Here is a 22,311-nt window from a genome sequence, read left to right as displayed (position 1 = left end):
CATCTGAACTTTCCTCACCAGTCCCTCTGGCACATTCCTTTTTCTCAGGCATTCGCATATCTTTTCTCTTGCAATGCTGTCATATGCCTTCTTGGTGTCAAGGAAATCTATAAACAGATCCTTAAGCCCATGAGAAAAGAGTGATATTCCCCCGTAGTTGGAGCATTTCCGGCAATTTCCTTTCTTAAACAGGGGATAATGATACCCTTGCTCCAATCAGTAGGTATCTTGCCATCTTTCCAAACTGCATTGAGCACTCTATTTAGCCACTCTAAACTCTTGATTCCTGCTGCTTTAATCATGTCCGTGCTGACTTCATTGATTCCTGGGGATTTCCCTTGCAGCATCTTCTTCAGGGTTGCTTCTGTTTCTGCCCGCGTAATGGGAGGTTCCTCTGTGCAGGTTTCAACAGCTGGTTCTTTTGTTCTTTGATCTGCTTCTGTCCTGTTTAATAGGTGATCAAAATGATTCCTCAGAACCTCTCTGATGTCCTCTTCTTTTCTGGCCAGGTTTCCATGAGGATCCTCAATTGCTTTGATGGTTTCAACTGAATTCCTTTGGGTTTTTGATCACTATGAACAATAGTTTCATATTGTCTCTGCTGTCTTCCTTCAGTTTTTGAGAAAATTTCTCCCAGCACTTTATCTTCTCTTCTACTACTCTTTTAACTCTCATTTTCTTGTCCCGGTAAACTTGCTCGAGGTCTCTGATCTTCCCCTCGTTCCTTAGCTGTTCTGGCTTGGATTTCTCTCTATGTCGTTCTTTTTGTGCTATGTTCCTTTCCTTTATTGAGGATCTTACTCTTTCATTCCACCAGGGTGTCTCTTTTTCTATTACTCTCACACTTGTCTTCCTGCAAACCTCTATTGCTTCTTTTATCAAGGTGTTTTTAAATCTTGTCCACTCTACCTCACTACTCTCCACTTCTTCTGATAGTCGGTCCTTTTTTCAATCTGTTGTAGTTCCCACACCTCAATCTTTGGTAATTTACTGGTTGTTATCTTTGGTTCATAAATATCTTTCAGATCTGCTACTAATAACCGGACCGAGCTCGATAGTTGTAGTCGCTTAAGTGCGGCCAGTATACAGTATTGGGGAGATAGTGGGTTCGAACTCCACTGTAAGTTAGGATCTCAGGCAGTGAAGTAAATCTGGAAATGATAGTCAGAATTAGGTATGAGTAAAGAAATCGAAAAGAAATTAAAAAGGAGAAAAATTATTTATGACACTTACCTCTATAGTGAAATGTACAGTATATCTAATATCTGATGTAGAACAATGACATAGAGGTGAGTCTCATAAATAATTTTTCTCCTTTTTAATTTCTTTTCTGTTTGTTTATTCATCCCTAATTCTGGCTATCATTTCCAGATTTACTTCACTGCTTAAGGTCCTAACTGAGCCTCCGTGGCTCAGGTGGCAGAATGCTGGCCTCTCACCTCTGGGTTCCGTGGTTCATTCCCAGTCACTCCATGTGAGATTTGTGTTGGACAAAGCAGAGGCAAGATAGGTTTTCCTCTGGGTATTCCGGTTTTCCCTGTCATCTTTCATTCCAGCAGTATTCTCCAATATCATTTCATATCATTTGTCAGTCATTAATCATTGCCCCAGATGAGTGTGACAGGCTTCAGCAGCTAGCACAATTCCTATCCTCGCCGGTAGGTGGGGACTTCATTCGTGCCATTCCTGACGTGGTCAAACGACTGGAAACAGGCTGTGGATTTTCATTTTCTTAAGGTCCTAACTTAACTTAAAGACATATTATGACAAGAAGATCACAACCATTATTTTTATTGTTATATGTATTTTATTGTCATAATTATTCCTGCAACATAGTTTTTCTTATACACATATGTTTTAGTTATCACATGATCTGTTTAATTTTTATTTTGGCTGAAGATGGCCACTAAGTAGTTGAAACTAGTCATAAGACTAATGTATTATTATTTATTTGTCAATTTATTTCTTATAATTGCACTTCAATACGGAACAAAAATGATATTTATAGCTTATAATTATAAATCCAAGTGTCACGGCAAACTGCTCTTTTCACTGAACGTGCAGCTCAACAACTCCATTGTTTCACTGCTTGAGTTGTTTGCCACAAACCACTATCCAGTTGTTGTTTCGTGGCTTGATTTGTCAGTGTGTTGGCCTTTCTTTTTCATTTGGTCCAGTGCTCACAAAGAAAAAGACATCATAACGACAATCGCCGAAGTCTAGTCTAATATTGCCAAACTTCCCACTGAACAACAAAATGACATGAGATACGAAATCAAGAAGAAACTCGCCAGTTTGGCGAATGAAATAAACATAAATTCAACACACATCAATCACAAACAAAATAAAGAATTACAAAGTGAAAGAAAAGAGAATGATGTAATCGTCACAAAGGCCGATAAAGGCTGCACCACAGTTATAATGCACAAGAATGACTACATTAATAAGACTAAAGCCTTTTTCACAGATAATTCTTTTTCTTTAATAAACAAGGATCCCACAGCCTGAATCCAACGCAATCTCAAGACTTTGCTCAAAAATTCATCCTATTTACTAAATGAACAGGAATCACAAAAATTAATAAACATGAACTCCAATATACCAACAGCTGACCTCTTTCCTAATCACGGGGGCCAACGACACCTTTTGTGTATTTGGCCCAGTCATGGTTGGGTGCCCTTTCTGGAGGTTAGTAGTGTGGTGTATTGTAGTCCGACAAAGAGAAGTGTTTTAAGATGAACACGAATATCCAGTCTCTGAGCCAGAAGAATTAACCATGTGTTGTTAAAATCCTCGACCAGGCCGGGAATTGAAACCAAGGCCCTCTGGACCGAAGGCCACTACGCTGAACATTCAGCCAAGTAGCCGGATGTTAACAATGTCACTTGCCTGATAATCGAGGATGGTACTACTTGTGCTTTTAACATAATATTCTGAATCTGCAAAAATTACGCAAAATATAAAGTAATCAGCAAATTTTCATCCTTCTCGAACTTTTTCATCGTTCTTACTTACTTATGTAACTCTGTTATAGATGCTGGCTCATCGTTGCTCTGCTACCCATCAGCTGCCCTTCAGAAGTTGGTCCCCAGCATGGATCAGTCCGCCATTGTGTCTGCGCAGCCCGAGAGTGTTCGAGGAAGCTTGGACCTTCTTTCCAGACCTGTCCTTAGTTTCATTCTACAGCAACATAACCTGGAGGCTCTCCAGCTAGCCATGAGGCAGGCACTCCGCAAGGCCACCTGTCGGGTGTATGCCATGCAGGTAAATCTTAAAATAAACATCAAAATTGATTTGATTTTACCCCACTTTACGGTACAAAGATGTGGAGTTAGTCCATGTTTTAATTTTTTTTGTTTTCTTTCCTTTTCCTTCTCCCTGACTCCATAATAGCCTATCATTATTTTTCTCCTTTTTTTTAGTGTGTTTATACTCCTCCTTAGCTTTGTGTCTTTGATGCATATTTATTGAGTTGTAGCAAAATATAGCTTACTTCATACTGTCATGTGTAGGCTCTGAACTGGCTACTTCGAAGTGTGACCCAGCCTGCTAGTCTGCATGACTTGCTGTGGTGGTTTGTAGCAGCCCTAACACCCATCCCAGCAGACCAGGAGACAGAAGAGGAGGAGGAGCCGGGCAAGGCTGACCGCAAGGAGGATCATGTACGATACTTATATTTGGTTTGCATGCAGTAGCTAGGATTAATGTATTGCTGGTGGATGTTACTGCCTTGACAGTATGCTAGAGAATTATTGTTATTACTTCACATTTGTAGAATAAATAAAATAAATAAGTGAGTTGGATCCAATCTAGATAGGAACATCAAGTACTGGAACATCTACACAGTGACATATTAGTGAGGGAAGATGGGAGCAACAGAAAGAGAAGACGAGGACAAACATGAAAACACAAGTACATCTTCATATACTGTCATCTTGAAGTAAATTGGCTCAGCCATCTGTGATGATGATGATGATGATGATGATGATGATGATGATTACTGTGTGGGACAGGTTGTGTAACTGTGAGCTTACTGTTGGGTAATGGTGAGTTCAGTTCCTTCCATTGGTAACCCAGTAGATGGTTTTCCATGGTTTCTGTTTTCACACCAGGGGTTGTCTAGCAGAGGCGATAAAGCTGTGCTTGGTTCACCGGGAATGATGTGGGTACGATTCCTCATCAGGAAGTGGAAAAATTTAAGAAACGTGGCTCTGAGGTTCACTCAGCCTGCAACAAAAATGAGAACCAGATAAATTTATGGGAGCAAAGGCGGCTGAGCATGGAGATAACCACTCTGTCCCATCAAGTGCCAAGGTTACAGATTGTGGAAGTCTTTTACCTTCCACCCTCTCCAAGGTCCTTCATAGCCTGTACAGAGATGACTATGCCTTTGTTTTCACACTACACAAAAGCTGGGGCAGTACCTTAATTAAGGCTATGGCTGCTCTTTTCCCAGTCCTAGTCCTTTCCTGTTCCAGCATCACTGAAAACCTGTGTTCAATGGATAGTCAAAACAAATCCTAACTTTTTATCTTGGATTAGTATTAGACTTGGTAAAACATCTCACAAATGTGAAAAAATAATAACAATATTCTAACATACTGTTTGTAGAATTTATCTGTCTGATCTCTTGCTTAAAAGTAGGTGGTACCGGTCTTTAAACTTTTGCTGTCAAAATTGAAAGGTGAGAGAGTATAGAAAGAAATATTCTGATACATAATTTGCTTTTCTAGTGTCTAAAAGATACAAGTTTGAGAGCATGGTAGAAAGCATGTTCTTTGCATTAGTGTTTACCTTGTATACTCATTTCTAGTATTTGTAGTTGCTATTGTTTGGGGAGTACAGAAACCTGTATAATATTTTTATGGAAGGAATGTGGAAATCAGTCTGCGAGTAACTGCTGCGCACACATCATTAGAGAGATCATCTCTTTGTCTTATACACTGTCGTGCCAAAAGTCTTGGTATAGCGGTATGTAAAGGTAATACTGTAGTCGGTGGCACCACCATATCATGAAATCTTGGAAGTGCCCAGACATATATCAATTGTAATCTGACATCTTGAGAGTGATTGTGAAAACCATCTGTACTGGGGCCTGTTCCACAAACGAACTTCGCAACTTTTCCACTTTGTACTTTTCACTTTTCAATTCTTGCAAAGTGCAAGAAGTCTTTGTGTTCCACCATGATCTAGGTTGTACTTCTCAATTTCTTCACAAAGGGAAAAGTCTTTGCGAATGAGTGATCCGATCAAGTTTATTCCATGGGAAAACTGTATAATACTCTATGATTTTAATGCTTTATTTTTCACGGCGAACTTGACGGTATTATTGTAGTACCGTTAGTTTTAAAGTTTTGATCATGGGAAAGAAAGATGTTTACAAGATGGTAGCTGTGCTGCAAGTTTCAAGGAGAAACAGGTCATCTTTTTGGCAACTTTAAAAATAACCTCTGAAATGATGACACGCATCAATATTAACAAGAGTACTGTCACCATATCCACACACAGAAAGAAATTCACCCTCCATTAGAAATCTCGTCGCTATTTTATGTGGATCATCAAGCCAACGTATTATGTTAGAAAATATTACAGTTACTATAACATCCACGACTTTAGTAACAGTTTTGCAAATAATTTATTTTGATATTCATCAGTCACTGCTGATCTGCATTTAGGGCAGTCGCCCAGGTGGCAGATTCCCTATCTGTTGTTTTCCTAGCCTTTTCTTAAATGATTGCAAAGAAATTGGAAATTTATTGAACATCTCCCTTGGTAAGTAAGTTATTCCAGTCCCTAATTCCCCTTCCTATAAACAAATATTTGCCCCAATTTGTCCTCTTGAATTCCAACTTTATCTTCATATTGTGATCTTTCCTACTTTTAAAGACACCATCCAAACTTATTCGTCTACTGATGTCCTCCCACGCCATTTCTCCACTGACAGCTCGGAACATACCACTTAATACCAATATAAATGGTCCGTTATTGGACATTATAAATTTTCCAGCTAACTCATTCTTGGTTGCCAGCGTTTCGAACTCGTGTGCTAGGGTGGGCTCATCAGTTGGTACCTAGCACACCTACCAATACGCTGGCTAGTGCATACCGTGGAGGCCACTGCGTAGGCTAACTGGAGCCACCGGCAGTGCCAATGCACTAAGAGACTTTGTCTCATTACCAAAAATTGATGCCTGCTTGGCCATCAGATGATATAGATGTTGATTCCCATAGGGAATCTGAAATATTTGTCCTGAATGAGTAAATTTATAATACTCGCCCAGAACAAATCGAGCTGCTTTTCTTTGGATTTTTTCCAGTTCCTGAATCAAGTAATCCTGGTAACCATATTTAAGTTGAGGTCTCACCAGAGACAAATACGCTCTCTCCTTTACATCCCATGCATTGCTGCTACTCCATGCAGCTGGGCACCATTTTCTAACCAATTTGTTCTTTTTCGGAAAGGGATTGACTTCTTTTTGTTGGATGTTTCAATAAATGACCAGTCATTTCAAGAATATAGTCGGCCTATGTTGGGGTAATACGAAATCACTCGCAAAATTCCGTCGAAGTGAGGTTATGAAAATTAATCCTGTCTTCGTACATTCTCTTGTTGGATTCTTCATCACTGTCCTCACTTGATGCTAACAAAAGCTCTCGTCGTAACGTGTTTAAATCACTAAAGCAAATTCTACGCTGAGAAACTAGTATACATACTTGTTAATTAACAGATGAAAAGGGAATCATCTCTTTGCAAGATTTCTGAAAACTTTTCACTTAATTTCTTTGTACTTTGCATTTCTGTACCGATGGAGGAACATAACTTACTTTTCACTTTTCACTTTGTAAGCTAAATCTGAAAAGTGATGGTGGAACAAAATCTGAACTGAAAAGTGCAAAGTGAAAAGTTACAAAGTTTGTTTGTGGAACAGACCCCTGGTCATGGCAAGGCAACATGAATTGTTGGCTTTTGAACGGAAACATGATAGTGGGAGAACATTGTGTTTAAAATGCCTAGATCAGCGGTGTCATATTTGTATCAGGATTAACTCGTGCAAGACATTATCACACACATTGGAGAGCACGGTGACGAAGGAAGGATGCTTAACCCTTACTCTGCACATTTAATTATTGACCCATTCATGTAAGAATGCCGTTATGAGGCAAAAAAAGTATAATGTTTTAAAATTGGGTATTTTGTGCGCTTTGCTTGTTCCAGTCTGAAATAAGATATCACCAGAGTAATTGATGGCCATTATTGGACATTAATATTGTTGACTATTGGTGGGTAGGGTGTTGAATTGTAATTTATTATGTAAAGAGCAGTGATATATCTAAAGGGACATTGACCTCAGGCTCTGTTGAGTGAGGACAGCTGATTAGAATACTTCCTAATACACTGAATATCTTACATACACATAGACCTACATAAAGACAGAGAGGGAATGTTCCACTACACGATACATTCACATGATGCTCTGTACACTATCTGAATTTGGTATTTCTCAAAAAGACCAGTGACACACAAAGGGATACCAAGCAAGTGATTTGCTTCCATTTAAAGCCACCCTTGCCAAGTTTTCAACAATTTGCAGACAGAACAACTTGGTTTGTGCTTTTTTATCCTCAATCTGTGAAGGGAAATGCTTCTCTTTGAGTCATTCTCAAACAGGTTAGACAAAATTTGTACACCTCCTGTGGGTGGGGGACACAAAGAATACACCCACAGTATCCCCTGCCTGTTGTAAGAGGCAACTAAAAGAGGCAACCAAGCAGTGATTGTATTAGAACTATGAAACTACTTGTGATTAGTACCATTGTGAGAAATACCAGAAACACCACAGGTCTGGGCATTGCCTGTGATTAGAACCACTATATGAGCAACTCCGTGGGTCTGCATTGCTTGTGATTATTAACCTACCACATGAGGAACACCACAGGAATACGAGCGCCTGTGATGGTGAGGAACAGCATGGGTTTGTGTTGCCTATGTGTGACGCCATTATGTGAAAAACACCATAGGTCCGCATTACCTGTGTGACATACAATACTTGTGAGTAGTACCATAATGTGTGGAACACCGTAAGTCTACGCTACTTCTGATTAGTGCCGCAACATGACAAATGCCATAGTTCCTCTTTACTGGTGATAAGTACCATTATGAGGGGCTGTTGACCTGGATTTTGGACCGCTTTACACAACAAGCATCCTCCGTTCAGCAGGATTTTGCTTTAGAAGCAGTCCCTTGGTCAGTAGTACTATTGTTTATGATAGTTTCTGGGTTGGATCCACTGATTGTTTTAAATTCATATCCATCCTTTCATTCTTCATCACATTTTTTATTGTGGTCAGTGGATGATTTTAAACTTTTAAATTGTCATTACATTTCGTACCATCAGGGGCCGATGACCTAGATGTTAGGCCCCTTTAAACAACAAGCGTCATCATCAAAAGATATACCTTCGTACTAGATAATCTTCTTTGAAACCCTTCCAGCAGTCTATCAATGACAATTAGCAGGAATATATAGCGACTGATTATCTTGGTAGGATTTTCTAAATTTTATGAAATCATCAATCATCAGTCACCACTGATCTGAATTTAGGCCAGTCGCCTAGGTGGCTGATTCCCTATCTGTTGTTTTCCTAGCTATTCCAACTTTATCTTCATATTGTGATCTTTCCTACTTTCAAAGACACAACTCAAACTTATTCGTCTGCTAATGTCATTCCACGCCATTTCTCCGCTGACAGCTCGGAACATACCACTCAAAAACTTATAACAATAAAAATCTTCCACCTTTTTCATACTTATATTACCGGGCGAGTTGGCCGTGCAAGTAGAGGCGCGCGGCTGTGAGCTTGCATCCGGGAGATAGTAGGTTCGAATCCCACTATCGGCAGTCCTGAATATGGTTTTCCGTGGTTTCCCATTTTCACACCAGGCAAATGTACCTTAATTAAGGCCACGGCCGCTTCCTTCCAACTCCTAGGCCTTTCCTATCCCGTCGTCGCCATAAGACCTATCTGTGTCGGTGCGACATAAAGCCCCTAGCAAAAAAAAAATAAAGATACTTATATTTGCATTTTAGAAAATGAATTAATTACACACAGTACATGTTTTGTTCTTTTTTGGAACATCTTCAGCTGTTTATATAGCTTAGGTGATTCACTAAGTGTTTATCTTTAAGTACATTATAATCAGGTACTTGTTCTTCTTAAATGTTATGTAAATATGAATTGAATTAAAATGAATTAAAAATAATGTGGTGGTTAAATGGGTTAGTGAAATGAGATGGAATGGATATACTTATAGTTAGCCTATTTTAAAAACTATTTCTATTCATTTGAACAGTTGTTAAAAAGTTTCCAGCACTTTTTCACTAAAATATTTCGCTTGTCTTCTAGTAAAAGGTTTAAAAAAAAAAGTATGACTTTCCCTTGACCCTGTTCTGAATATTGTTAAGAGTTCACTTCTTTCACTTCCTCCAAGGTGAGTAATCAAGTAATCCTGGTGAGGGTTCCATACACTGGAACCATACTCTAGCTGGGGTCCTACCAGAGACTTATAAGCCCTCTCCTTCACATCCTTACTACAACCCCTAAACACCCTCATAACCATGTGCAGAGATCTGTATCCTTTATTTACAATCCCATTTATGTGATTACCCCAATGAAGATTTTTCCTTATATTAACACCCAGATACTTACAATGATCCCCAAAAGGATCTTTCACCCCATCAACGCACTAATTAAAACTCAGAGGACTTCCCCTATTTGTGAAACTCACAACCTGACTTTTAACCCCGTTTATCATCATACCATTGCCTACTGTCCATCTTACAACATTATCAAGGTCATTTGGCAGTTGCTCACAATCTTGTAACTTATTTATTACTTTATAGAGAATAACATCATCTCCAAAAAGCCTTACCTCTATGTTCTTCTTGTAATGAACCTGTACATTTACAAAATCACTGAATTGCTGACAAACCAGTCATGTTTTTACACCCGGTGTTCTTATGAAGATAGGTATGGTTTGCAAATATACTCTATCCCCAAGTCGAACATGCCACTCAGTTTGATCACTATCGGTATCATCTTGGAAAACACTGTTATTTGGTACATTTCCATTCCTTCATCATCATTGTTGGTGTCCCACTTGGAATCAGAATCACGAAAAAGCAAGTCAGTTATTCCGTCTTCCTTTATTTTCCCTCCCCCCTCTCAAACTTGTTTTAGTTACAAATAGTTCCTAAATAACATGTCAGAAGTCACTGTTTCATTTTGGAGATACACATAAATGAAAACGTCCTCAACGCTCGTGAACAATTGCATTCTTAAGACAGTATTACAGTAGAGGAAATGTGCAGGTTTAATAATCAATCAAAGTAGTCTAGCAAGCGACCTGTCAACACTATGCCATCAGAATACTGTTTTACTGGTTCTGAGAGTAAATTTTAATAACATAGCAAACTACAAAATATTTCCTCAGAATTGGACTTCAGTTGAACATTGCATTAAAAGAAAAAAATTGAATTGACTAAAGTTGAATGACGCAGCGCAAGGGTTAATTATCACGATCTCAGGACGTCTGACAGCTATTGGCCGTGATAACAGACAAGCCACCCTGGCTCCAGTCATATCCACATTCAACGTAGAAGGTACTTGATACAGTACCGGCAGGTCATTGCAGAAGACGCACCAGAGTGCCCTTGTTTACACCGTGACACTGGGCATACTGTCTCACATGGGCACATGAATTTGTTACTACTACTGTATTGTTTTCATTCCTCTTGAAGGGGGTGACGCCTTCTCTCAGGCTGGGATGTTTGTGGTGGTGATGGATACGTGCAGAGAAGATGAGAGGATTGGTGGCCGTATCATATACTAGGAACTGTCCTGGCATTCGCCTTAGTGCAGGAGAATGGAAAACCACGGAAAACCATTCTCGGGGCAGCCGACGGCAGTGACAGAGGTGTAGAGCCATGGTAGAGATGTGGCTACTAGCAGGCTGAAGCCTACCCTGCAACCACCGACCTGAAGCTTTTAATTGGACCGTAGGGGACTGATGGCGTGTCGTGTGGTTCGATGAGTCACAGTTCCAGTTGTTTCAGGCACTGTACAGGTTGGTAGTAGGTCTGTAATGGTGTGGGGTGTGTTCACGTGGTGTGGACTGGGTTCACTGATCCACCTGAACCGGTCGTTGAATGGTGAATGCTTTGTTGAACTGCTTGGTGACCCCTTGCAACCTGGACTTTCTGGATTTCGTGTATCCCACAAAGATGTGATATTCTAGCAGGTTAATGCACCGTGTCATAGGGACCAAATTGTCCAGAATTAGTTCGAGGGACATTCTGAAGAGTTTCAACAACTTCTGTGGCTAACTTTTTCTCCCAATTGAGCATTATGCGGGACTTGATGGAGAGGTCCATTCACTCTCAAGATCCTGCATCTACAAGTAGCAGGAAGCTGGGGGTAGCTAACCAGATGGCACGGGCCAACATCTCTCCACAGGTGTTTCGTCCGCCTTGGAATTGATGCCGTAAGAAATTGCTACACTTCGCTGGGGTAGAGGAGAATATGCACGATACTCCACCCCTGTATGTTAGTATATATGAAGAGGAAACAGATAGAGAAGCAGCAACTTATGTGATTATTCTAGCACCCGTGGATGAAGTTCATGAACAGAAACACATGGATCCAAAACTTCAGCTGAAGCCTTCATCAGTGGAGGGTAGAATAAGAATAGTGATGACCACTGTTGACAAGTAGACACTGTTGTGAGGTAAAATGAGGGGGGCACAGATAGATGAGACAGGAAAATGGAATAAAAAATGAAAGGAGCTCTTATCTAATGTTAAGGTAGGATTCTTCTCTGGATCGCCAATTGATATCCATTCAACTGCAGATTCTCAAAGAGCAAGAAGGTAGGAAGATGGGAGGTAAATATTTAAGGACTTCAACTGTGAAGCAATCGTCAAATGTGTCAGGTGTGAATGGGGACAGGAAGGTCCATGTTACAGGCTTGGTAGCTACTGCAGTGGCCACATATTCATTTGGTGAGATCATAAGTAGTTGAACTAGTAGACTACTACTACTAAACTGTTTTCATTCCTCCCCTGAATGGGGAGGCGGGCCTCTTAGATGTAACGCCATCTCTCAGGCCGGGAGATTTGTTACGGTGAAGGAGATGTTCGGAGAAGGTGGGCGGGTTGGCGGCCGTGGCCTATACTAGGAACTGCCCCAGCATTCGCCTTAGTGCAGGAGAATGGAAAACCACAGAAAACGATTCTCAGGACAGCCGACGGTGGTGACAGAGGCGTAGAGCGACAGGAGAGCCTTGGTCACCCCTCCTCTGCCCAGTTGGCCGGTCAGAGTGCAGAGCTGTTGGACCACGGACCAGCCGTGGCCACTCGTGGGCCAAGACCCACTCTGCGTGGTAGACGATGCTAGATGAAGTGCAGTTGCGACGACCGTTTATGGAGTAAGACTTGTGGTGGCATATGCAGATGGTAGGTCTTGCAGCTGTTGTGCCCACAGGGGTGGGGGTTGATGTGGTTCATTGTGAGCAAGACTGTTTTTGAGATGTGATTGAGGGGTGAACCCTTCTGTTTGAAGATGTGGAGACTGTCGTTGTCCTTGTCTCCTCTGTCTATTTTCTCTCTTCTCACTTTGTGTTTATCCTGTTCTGTGTTCCTTTACATGTTCCTCTCTCTATGATTTGATGTGACACTCTTATTTGTTCCCTTCCATTACTTCTAATATTTATATACTTGGTTGTTCCCTTTCATTTATATACAGCAGGAGGCAGCAAAAATGTTCACTTCAAATAACTCGGAGGTCTTTAAAGATATTGTAAATCTGTTTTCGCTTTCAGGGGCTGTTACAAAACTTTATTTCTCTGGAGTGTCAGTACCTGCCGAGATAATGGTATGTTGTTTTTTAAGTGGGACTATACTGTTTTCTGCAGCTAGCATTAGAGATATGAGCATTGCAGGTCCAAGGCTGTGGATGTTTTCAAAATGCAGGTTTTTAAGGGAAATAGGACACTTTATGCATAATGATGCAAAGGTGCTGTCTAATTTGTTCAATCGCTGGGGCTGGGAATTACTATACCATCCACCATACTCTCGGATTTAAGTTCCTGTGACTTCGACCTAATCCCTAGGATGAAGGAACTACTGCATGGGATTCGCTTCCGAACAGTTGAAGACTTCCTGCAGGCAACCTTCGCAACATCCAGAGATTAGGCAATACCGACTATATCCAAAGGCTTCTGTGTGGCTGGGAACACATAGTACACAATGCTTGTGGCTGCATCGAAAGCCTGTAAAACATAGAACCTTGTATGTATACGAGGGTTGGATCATAAGTCATTGCAACTATTTTTATTGCCATGGATGCAGGATCTATCAGACAGATGGAAATATACATTTGGGAGTGGGGAGCAGGGTAACGTATGAAAAATGCCGAGTAGCAACAAAACTGTTTTATGTAATGTTCACTCTCGGAGAGTACAGTAACCTGCACGGTAAACTTTTGTAGTAATCCCCTAGATTGTCCACAAATCGTTGCCAATGATGCGGGAGACGTCGGATACCAGTCGCCTCGCCATGTGTGAATTTTGTAGTCTGATGTTTCACAGCATTGTCTCGTGTCCCAAACTGTCTCCCACACAATTGTTCTTTTAGTTTGAGGATGAGATGGAGACAAAGTCTGGTAAGCATAGCGGGTGTTCCAGTACTTCCCACACTGTTCTTGCCTCATCACATCCATTCTGCACGGAGCCTGACTCACTACTAAAGTCCCATCGCCCTGTGCATGGTACCTGTCCAATGCACCGCCATCTCGTGCTGTGTCCATGTATTATGAGTGTCACATGTGAGGAAAACAATAGTTGCTATGACTTATGCCCCAAACCTCATAAATAGTTGCCACTATAACAAAATCAAACAATGTAGAATTGAAAACATATGTTCAATATCTTTAAAGGTTTACGAGTTATCTGAAGTGAGCATTTTAGTTAACTCACACTTTATGTGTAGAGCTGTGAAATATGTATCCATAATTTGGTTCTTTTTGTTTAATAATTGGACAGTAATATTTTGTGCTTCTTTTAGATACATATTGATCTCTAGAAGTAGCTTACTATTGCATGTTAGTAGCATGAATCTTAAAGAATGCTTTAGTTGGTACTTAAGGTGTTTGAGCCTGGTAGCATGAGCCAAGTACAGTAACAAGTTGGATGTGATTTAACCATTGTTGAAATATTGGGTTTGACATCACATCTACACCGACAATTGGAAGAAGTTTGTGAAGCATGGACAGTGCTGAAAATTAACAAGAGGAGGGAACTAATTGTTTTTCTAGTCCATCTCACACGATCTTAATCTTTAGGATATCAGAAGCAAGTCGAAGAAAGCTGACATTCGTGATGACAAACTGTGGAAGGAGTGGAAGTATTACCAGAAGGCCACAAAGATGATGTTGAAGAAGACAAAGAAGTTTTCTGAGGTAGGAATTAGAAACTTAAAAAAATGCTTAGGTGATCAGTATGGCCTTGGGTGTTAAGGGCTTGTCTTAACATGGTGGCTGTTCTGTCCTGGAATTCTACAATCTTCTACATCTTGATTCTGTTTACTCTTTACAAACGTCTTCATTCATTCTGACTGGCTATGTGTTCTGGAACAGATCTGGTAGACATTGTGTAGACTGACCTCGATAGCTGCAGTCGCTTAAGTGCGGCCAGTTCCGGTATTTGGGAGATTGTGGGTTCGAACCCCACTGTCGGCAGCCCTTAAGATGGATTTCAGTGGTTTCCCATTTTCACACCAGGCAAATGCTGGGGCTGTACTTTAATTAAAGCCACGGGCGCTTCCTTCCCATTCCTAGCCTCTTCCTGCCCCATCATCCCCATAAGACCTATCTGTGTCAGTGCGACGTAAAGCAAATAACAACAAAAAAGAAAGGACATTGTGTAGAGAGTACTAGCAGCTATTTTGCGTGGAAGCTGTCTTGTAGTAATACTTCAACAAATTTGTATCCGGTCACCCCACCCTCTGGACATGTAAACTAGAGTCTAGGGGTCACTGCTGAGAGCTAGATGTTGTCCAATGCTACAAGATACCTGCAGAATGGGTGGAGCAAGGGAGCTTTGCAACTTTGGATGGGTAATGGTTATTGCATGTTATAAATTTCATTGTTGTTCCAAATTGACTGTGAATATTCAGAATATATAGAGAATTTGAGGATTTCCACCCAATCAATACAATTTTTAATCACTCTTAGCGATTATTTATTTATTTATTTATTTATTTATTTATTTATTTATTTATTCATTTACATAGTTTACGCCCACATTGGAGCACTTAAATCAAACCCAAATACATTTATGTTAACAAAGAATTAACTGAAGATTTAGCTTGCATCATCTTCTTCCTTTCCCAAAACCTCTTCATTCTGGCTGACCTGGCTGACCTGGCTGCCCTTTCTTCATCAGATATGACATGTTGTTTGTGTTGTACAGTTTTTAAAGACAATCTTATTTGTTTGTTCTTGAGAATCCTTTTTTCTTCTCTATTTTCAATTTGCTTCATTGTAATATTCAGCTCTTCTAAATCATTCTGAACTTCTTTAAACCAATTATTTTTTGTTTTACTTTTCCAAAAGTAATTAAATAGTTGTTTTATTATCCTATTATCATTTCATCTAGAAAGATGACAGAAAAAGGCAATTCTTCTTTTTCTCATCATATCTATTATAGATTCACTTCCCCTATAAACCACTGCATTAGGCAATAATCTCCATTGTCCATCCACCTGATGTTTTTTATTAATGATTGTTCTGAGTATCCTTCTGTCAACCTTTTGCAGTGTATCAGTTGTTGCTTTGGTGTTCAATTTAAATAGTGTTTCACAAGCATAAGTCGCTTCTTAGCGATTAATTATATTTAAAAAAATATGCAGTACCTATTAGGAGACGTCTTTGTAGCAATAACAATTTGGACATTAAATACAATTTAGAATTGTTAAAACCATATCATAAAATCAAAATTAAACAAGGTAAAAGACACGGAAACTAATGGCAAGATGTGGACAGCGGAAGGAACCCTACGAGATTGTGGTTCGAAGAACTTTTGTGGCCGAAACTTCGACCAAAGAATAATTTAGTTAATATCTACTAATCGTAAATACTTATTTATTATACAATCATCTAAAAAGGAAATAATGAACACTACCGTTAACATAAAACACAATATAGAAAAACAAACCCTGAAGTTGCAGTCTTACAATCTTAACGATGCTAGTCTTCATGGCAAGCATTTTAAATGTGAAGCGACCACCTTCACTAACGAAATAAAATACAGGTCATTGAAAACATTTCAAAAAGAATCAGCATTACTGAGGTCAAGCTTAATGAAAAATGAATTTAAGTTGCAAAACTGTTAAAAGAAAGGCTTGCCTCATGGCAACGTGAACATGAATGTAAAACCTCTTTACACCACCGTAAATTAGAATTGATTTATGATAGAAAAATCAATGGGTAAACTCCTGTGACAAATTAAAAAGTGAAATAAAATAAAGTTACATTAGGAAAATTTAAGAATTGCTTATCCCAAGAGAAGCCAGAGCTCCCAGACAACATGATGCCGAAGACAGAATTCAGACACACTGCGACGCACTTCCTGAAGGAAGCCCACGCTGAATGGTGCAACCGGAAGCGGCGCAGCAAAATTAATGACCAATGATCGCACAGGAGTTACCTTTCGATTTATTTAAACCAATCAAATTAAATTTATTAATTAGATGCTGGTTAGCTTGTGCTTGAAAACTTCTCGAAGTTTATATCTTGTGCAAGTCCCAGAAAAATCAGCACGTGCAGTACAGGGTGCCCCACAAATTTTGACGGTAAAATTTAATAAAATCTGAAATGATCCAAAATTTACTTGAATTAGGTCAAATATATATACTCTTGTAGTACAATCTTCAGCTGCTTCATACAGTTCAAATTAAAATAAAGATAACAGACATTGACAATGATGTGGTATATATACAACTTTTTAAGTCCTAGAACCAAACTAATGAGTATGCACTGGGTACATTTTGAAAGATGCTTAGGAAAATATCTGCCTCATAAAATGAGTCTTAAAAATAGAAAAAACATCCGCTGTTTCTTCAAGTTACAATAATCACGCTTTAAAACCTTCTCTTTAAAGTAAAATTTGTGCTTCTTTTGATTAATATAAAATTCAGTCGTGTTGTGTACATTTAGTACGTGTTGAAGAGATGTTAAGTACAGAACAAAAATGGCCAACCAGACACCAGTGCGATCCGAACCCACAACCTGTTCGAAAGGATCTAAGCTACAGGTATGGCACTGCTGCCATCACACTGTAGAGTGCATTTAAGTCGGGAAATCGGGAGGTTGTAGGTTCGGATCCCTCTGGTGTCCGGTTGGCTATTTTTGTTCTGTACTTAAGTCGCCCGACCTAATAGGTTGAAAGTCGATTTTGATTACAATGCGGTCGTGAAAATTCCATATTCATTGACTTGGCCCTCAACGGGCGATTTTTATTGATTTCTGACTGAGGATAATATAATGCCAGTTTTTCTTTCTGCCTCTCAATGAAGTGCCTTTATTTTTCTCATTCTTGCATTCAAGTTGCTATTTTTCTAAGTTTTTCCTCTCTCAGCTTGTTGGCTTTATTTTCCCTTAGTTTGATGGAGTCATAGACAATATTCTACTGCAAAAGTAGATGAAAATATTCCATGTAATAGCAATGTTGATTGTTTTGGTAAGCAGTCTATAAATATGCCATTAGTGATGTTTTTCTTTTGTTTTTAGTTTGTATTATTATTATTTCAATTAATTAAATTAATACAAGTTATTCCTGTTCTTAATTTAATAGTTTAAAGCCATGAGAATCAAGTCTCCCCTCCACTGGAAATCTCCAATCTATAAAGGCATTGTTCTTTATGATTATTTTGTTAATATATACTTATGTTTGTATTTTATTTTTCTTTGAAATACGAGGGGCGTACTATATTGTTTTACACTTTATTTTTTGTACGTCCGGGTATGGTTCACATTTCACTTTTGAAGGTGGTGACGTGTAACTAGTGTCTTGTTCCACCGTTTGGCAGTAGCACACGCACTGGGGCCAACGAATGCACTCGTCATAGCCATTTCATAACATTACTGTCAGCGTAGGAGCTGACAACATGGAAAGTAACCGTCAGAGACAGCGCTATACGACTTGGTTTCTATGGAAAGAAGGCGTGACCACTGCAAAAATTCATCAGCACTTGGTGGCAGTCTGTGGAAAACATGCACCATCACGGAAACAGTTTACAACTGGGTGGAAGGTTGGAAAACAGGGCTCATGGTAGTGGAGCCATGTCTCAACACCAGTCATAAGCCTAGCCATGAAGTCGGCTGGATCTTGATCGCGCCGTTGCAAAAGTTCTCTTCACATGTCCTCACACCTCTGCTTTTCGTCTGCAGACAAGAGTCTAGGCACCCACGTAGATGATACCTTCTCCAACTGTGAGTGGCCATGCACATGGATGGCCTGTTCGACCCAGCCAATGTTGGCTGGTGTTGACACAGTCACATTCCTTCCAGAACTGGTTCCCTTGTACACCGATGAGCGTCCTGTTTTCCAACATTCCATCCAGTTGTTTGTAAACTGTTTTCCGTGACGGCACATGTTCTCCACAGACTGCCACCAAGCGCCAATGAATTTCTGTAGTGGTCACGCCTTCTTTCCATAGGAACCAAGTCGTATAGCGTTGTCCCTGACAGTTGCTTTCCATGTTGTCTGTACCTACGCTGACAGTATTGTTATGAAATGGCTATGAAGAGTGCATTCATTGGCTCCTGCACGTGTGCTGCTGTCAAACGGTGGAACACGGCACTAGTTACACGTCACCACCTTCGAATGCAAAATGTGAACCATGCCCAGATCTACAAAAAATAAAGTGTAAAACAGTATAGTATGCCCTTCGTATATACATATTTGTTTATTTTAATGAGATATCTATTCTACCCACTACCTAAGGTTTGGTTTTTGTGGGTTGAAATTGAATAATTCTGAATAAAGTTTTGATGTAGCTTTCTTACTCCAATCTCCAAATTTAACAAATGCTCTATGAGAGGAAAAATCTATATATATCTTACAGCAAAATTGACTTATAGCTCAATTTTTAACAAATAAGAAGGAACCAACAAGTGAGGAACAGTTTTGTATAGAAAGGTAGGCACTTCAGTAAGAAGGAAGAGGTCCGGCTCTACGGTGTAAAGGGAAACGTGTCCGCCTGTCACCGGGCGGCCCCGGGTTCGATTCCCGGCCAGGTCAGGGGTTTTTAAATGTAAATGATTAATATCCCTGGCCTGGGGACTGGGTGTTTGTGTCATCCTTAACGTTCCTTTCCCCACATTCAACACTTTACACTTCCGCCATTTACAAAATAACTGCAGGTTCTTCACATATGGTGCAGGTAGGGGAAAGGATCTTTCTAGGTCGACGCCCTGAACAAACAGCATTTTAAAAAAAAGGAAGGGTGGGTGTAGTGTTACAAAAATGTTGAAAACTTTGGGCTGGGAAGACTTGGGAGTAAGGAGGCAAGACAGCTCGACTATGTGGTATGTTTCCATCTGTCAGTGGAGAGATGGCATGGAGTAGACGTATAAGTTTGAGCGGAGCTTTTAAAAGTAGGAAAGATCATAATATGAAGATAAAGTTGGAATTCAAGAGGACAAATTGGGGAAAATATTCATTTATAAGACGATGATTAAGGGATTGGAGTACATTATCAAATGAAATACACAATAAATTTCTGAATTCTTTGAAAACGTTCAAGAAAAAGCTAGGTAAACAGTTGATAGGGAATCTGCCACCTGGGCGATAGTCCTAAATGCAGATTATTGAGGAATGAAGGAATATTTGAGGACACAGTATGTTCGGTCTGCGTGGGAAGCGGAGAGCAACAGAAAGTAGAGACAAGGACAGTCTCCGTATCTTCATACACTGCCATCTACAGATAGATTGGCTCTCGCCTCATCAATCTGTGTTCTTCTGCATCCAGTTTTTCTCACCTCCTGATGAGCTCATTTCTGCTTCCCAGCTTCATCAGGGGGGCGATCTTGTCAGATCTTCAATCTTCATGTGGGTAGTGTAGGGTAAGAAGAAATCCGGATAAGTACAGGGAAAGGGAGGAAACATAAGACATGGGTGAAAGATTAGGAACGCAGGGAAAACACGAAAGGAGCAAAGGATTCCAGCGGGATGACTTAGGTATTGGAAAGGAACCAACAGTTGTCAAATCAATTCATATATAGAAAGACATGAACAAGAAAAGTAACATAGGTCAGTGTGGGGAGATGGAGCAACAGAGGAGATCAATTTATATGAACGTGTGGATATCTTATGCCTGCTGGGAAGTAGTAACAGTTTTGTCAGAAACTGAGAAGAAGAATGGGGTGGATGAGATGGCAGCATGTAAAAGTTTGTCTCATCAGACAGTCTTAAACCGATGAAGAAGTTTGCTGCTGCAATGTCTGTCTCTTCCCAGTTTAGCTTTTTTGTCCTGGCATTTATCTGTGGTGGTCTTTGTCATGAACTACGTTTGATGGCCTTGTGAGGAATAAATATTTACTTTGGTTCACTGTATGTTGTAACTGCATTGTTACCTTTTAGAGTAGAAGTAGGTGTGAGTAAGGATGGCTGTTTTCCTTTGCAACAGAAGTTGACATTTAATGGACCCTATTGTAAGGCTCCTGTTGATGTTCGGTCTTCTCCTTGTTTCTCCTGTGGGTTGTGTTGATGGTTGGAAGCGATTGACTAGGACGACTACTTTATTAAAGGGTTGTGGCCCAAGTAGGAATTACTGCCGTGATACATTGATCGTTTTTGTTCCTCCTTCAAAGTGTCTTACCTTTTGCTGTAGTAATTGCTTGAAAGAAGTGCTCACGATTTATTATTGCACCTACTCCCAGGTGTGTGTTGGATACTGAACCACTTAATTCAAAATGTTGTGTTCTGTCTTGCTTTCTTAGATGAAAGGTAGAGATTTGAAATATGAAGAAGAACTAAATATCTCTTGACCCTAATGATGGGTAGGTGCCTGAGATGCCATTCTGTGTTCTTCAAGGTGCAGGTAGGGCAAGGTGAGGCTTTCAGTTGGATGTTCAATTTCTCAGATGATTTCTGTGTTCCTTTGAAGGCTGAAGGTTGGTATAATTTTTTCAGCTCTGCATGCTTGTCTAAATGTATTGTTTTATGCTACTTCAAACTTTGTCTGGATTGAATATTTAGAAGTAGTGTTTAATTGTTATGTTTTAAGTCCTGTAGGTTTTGTTCAGTGTTTCTTGAGACTTCCTCGCTCAGGTCTGGCCAGTTGTTTTCAGATACCGTATGTGTTTGTTTGACTTTTAAAATCAGTCTTGGTAACTATCCAGCTCAGTTTATACATATAGATTCTTAAGTTTTATCTTTTTGTGTTGCTGATACCCAATCAACTTCCAAACATCTGTATTTTGAAATTTTTTGTCAACTTTGACTGTACTGTTGTTGAGAGATCACTGATATTTGTTTTTAATAGAAATGAACCAAAATCTACTCCTTGAGGTGGTCGTACTTTAGTTTTGATATTATTTTGTATGTCTTTATGAATTTTGCCTGTTCATTTTTTTTTTCCTTTCATGTTTTAAAATTTTTGTAACAATCGGTCTTCTGTCTGAAAAGTAGTATATCCCGAGCTGTCAGTGGAGAGATGGTGTGGAATGACATTAGTTGATGGATAAGCTCGAATGGAGCTTTTAAAGATAGGAAAGATCACAATATGATGATAAAGATGACAAGACGGCACATTGGGGCAAATAATCATTTATAGGAAGAGGAATTAGAATTGGAATAATTTATCAACGGAAAATGTGCAATAAATTTCCCAAGTTCTTTGAAATGATTTAAGAAAGGACTAGGTAAACAATAGATAGGGAATCTGTTGCTTGGGATAATTATAATTATCTCTTTAAAAATCTATGAATTGTACTTGGATGATTTTTATCTTTTCTGTATGAGTATTTTATCGATCATAATGTTATATAAAATATTGTTCATTTAAATCTAGCACGATCATGTTTGTTGATTTTTCTAATTTAAGTATTTTACTTTTTTTAATCTGAAAAAAGACAAAGTTATCAGGATTACAAAACTTGTTTAAGTTGATAACTCAAACATTTTTGTGATTTGGTGAGGAAAATGTTCTCAAAACTTGTTGATAAGATAAAATATTTTTTACTTTGTTTCTGT

At 39.5% G+C, this 22,311-nt stretch overlaps 1 protein-coding gene across 1 annotated transcript in view; it reads left to right on the top strand.

The window, feature by feature from the left end:
• The window catches only part of hiw (highwire), an 815,007-nt gene that overhangs the window by 681,170 nt on the left and 111,526 nt on the right, over positions 1 to 22,311 (top strand). The window contains exons 51-52 of the mRNA XM_068229800.1: positions 3,035 to 3,264; positions 3,513 to 3,662. Of these exons, the coding sequence (XP_068085901.1) occupies positions 3,035 to 3,264; positions 3,513 to 3,662 (380 nt within the window). The remainder of the gene's footprint in view (positions 1 to 3,034; positions 3,265 to 3,512; positions 3,663 to 22,311) is intronic.

This window comes from Anabrus simplex, chromosome 12 (assembly GCF_040414725.1).
Source record: "Anabrus simplex isolate iqAnaSimp1 chromosome 12, ASM4041472v1, whole genome shotgun sequence".
Lineage (NCBI taxonomy): Eukaryota > Metazoa > Arthropoda > Insecta > Orthoptera > Tettigoniidae > Anabrus > Anabrus simplex.
This window is presented reverse-complemented; position numbering and strand designations above follow the sequence as displayed.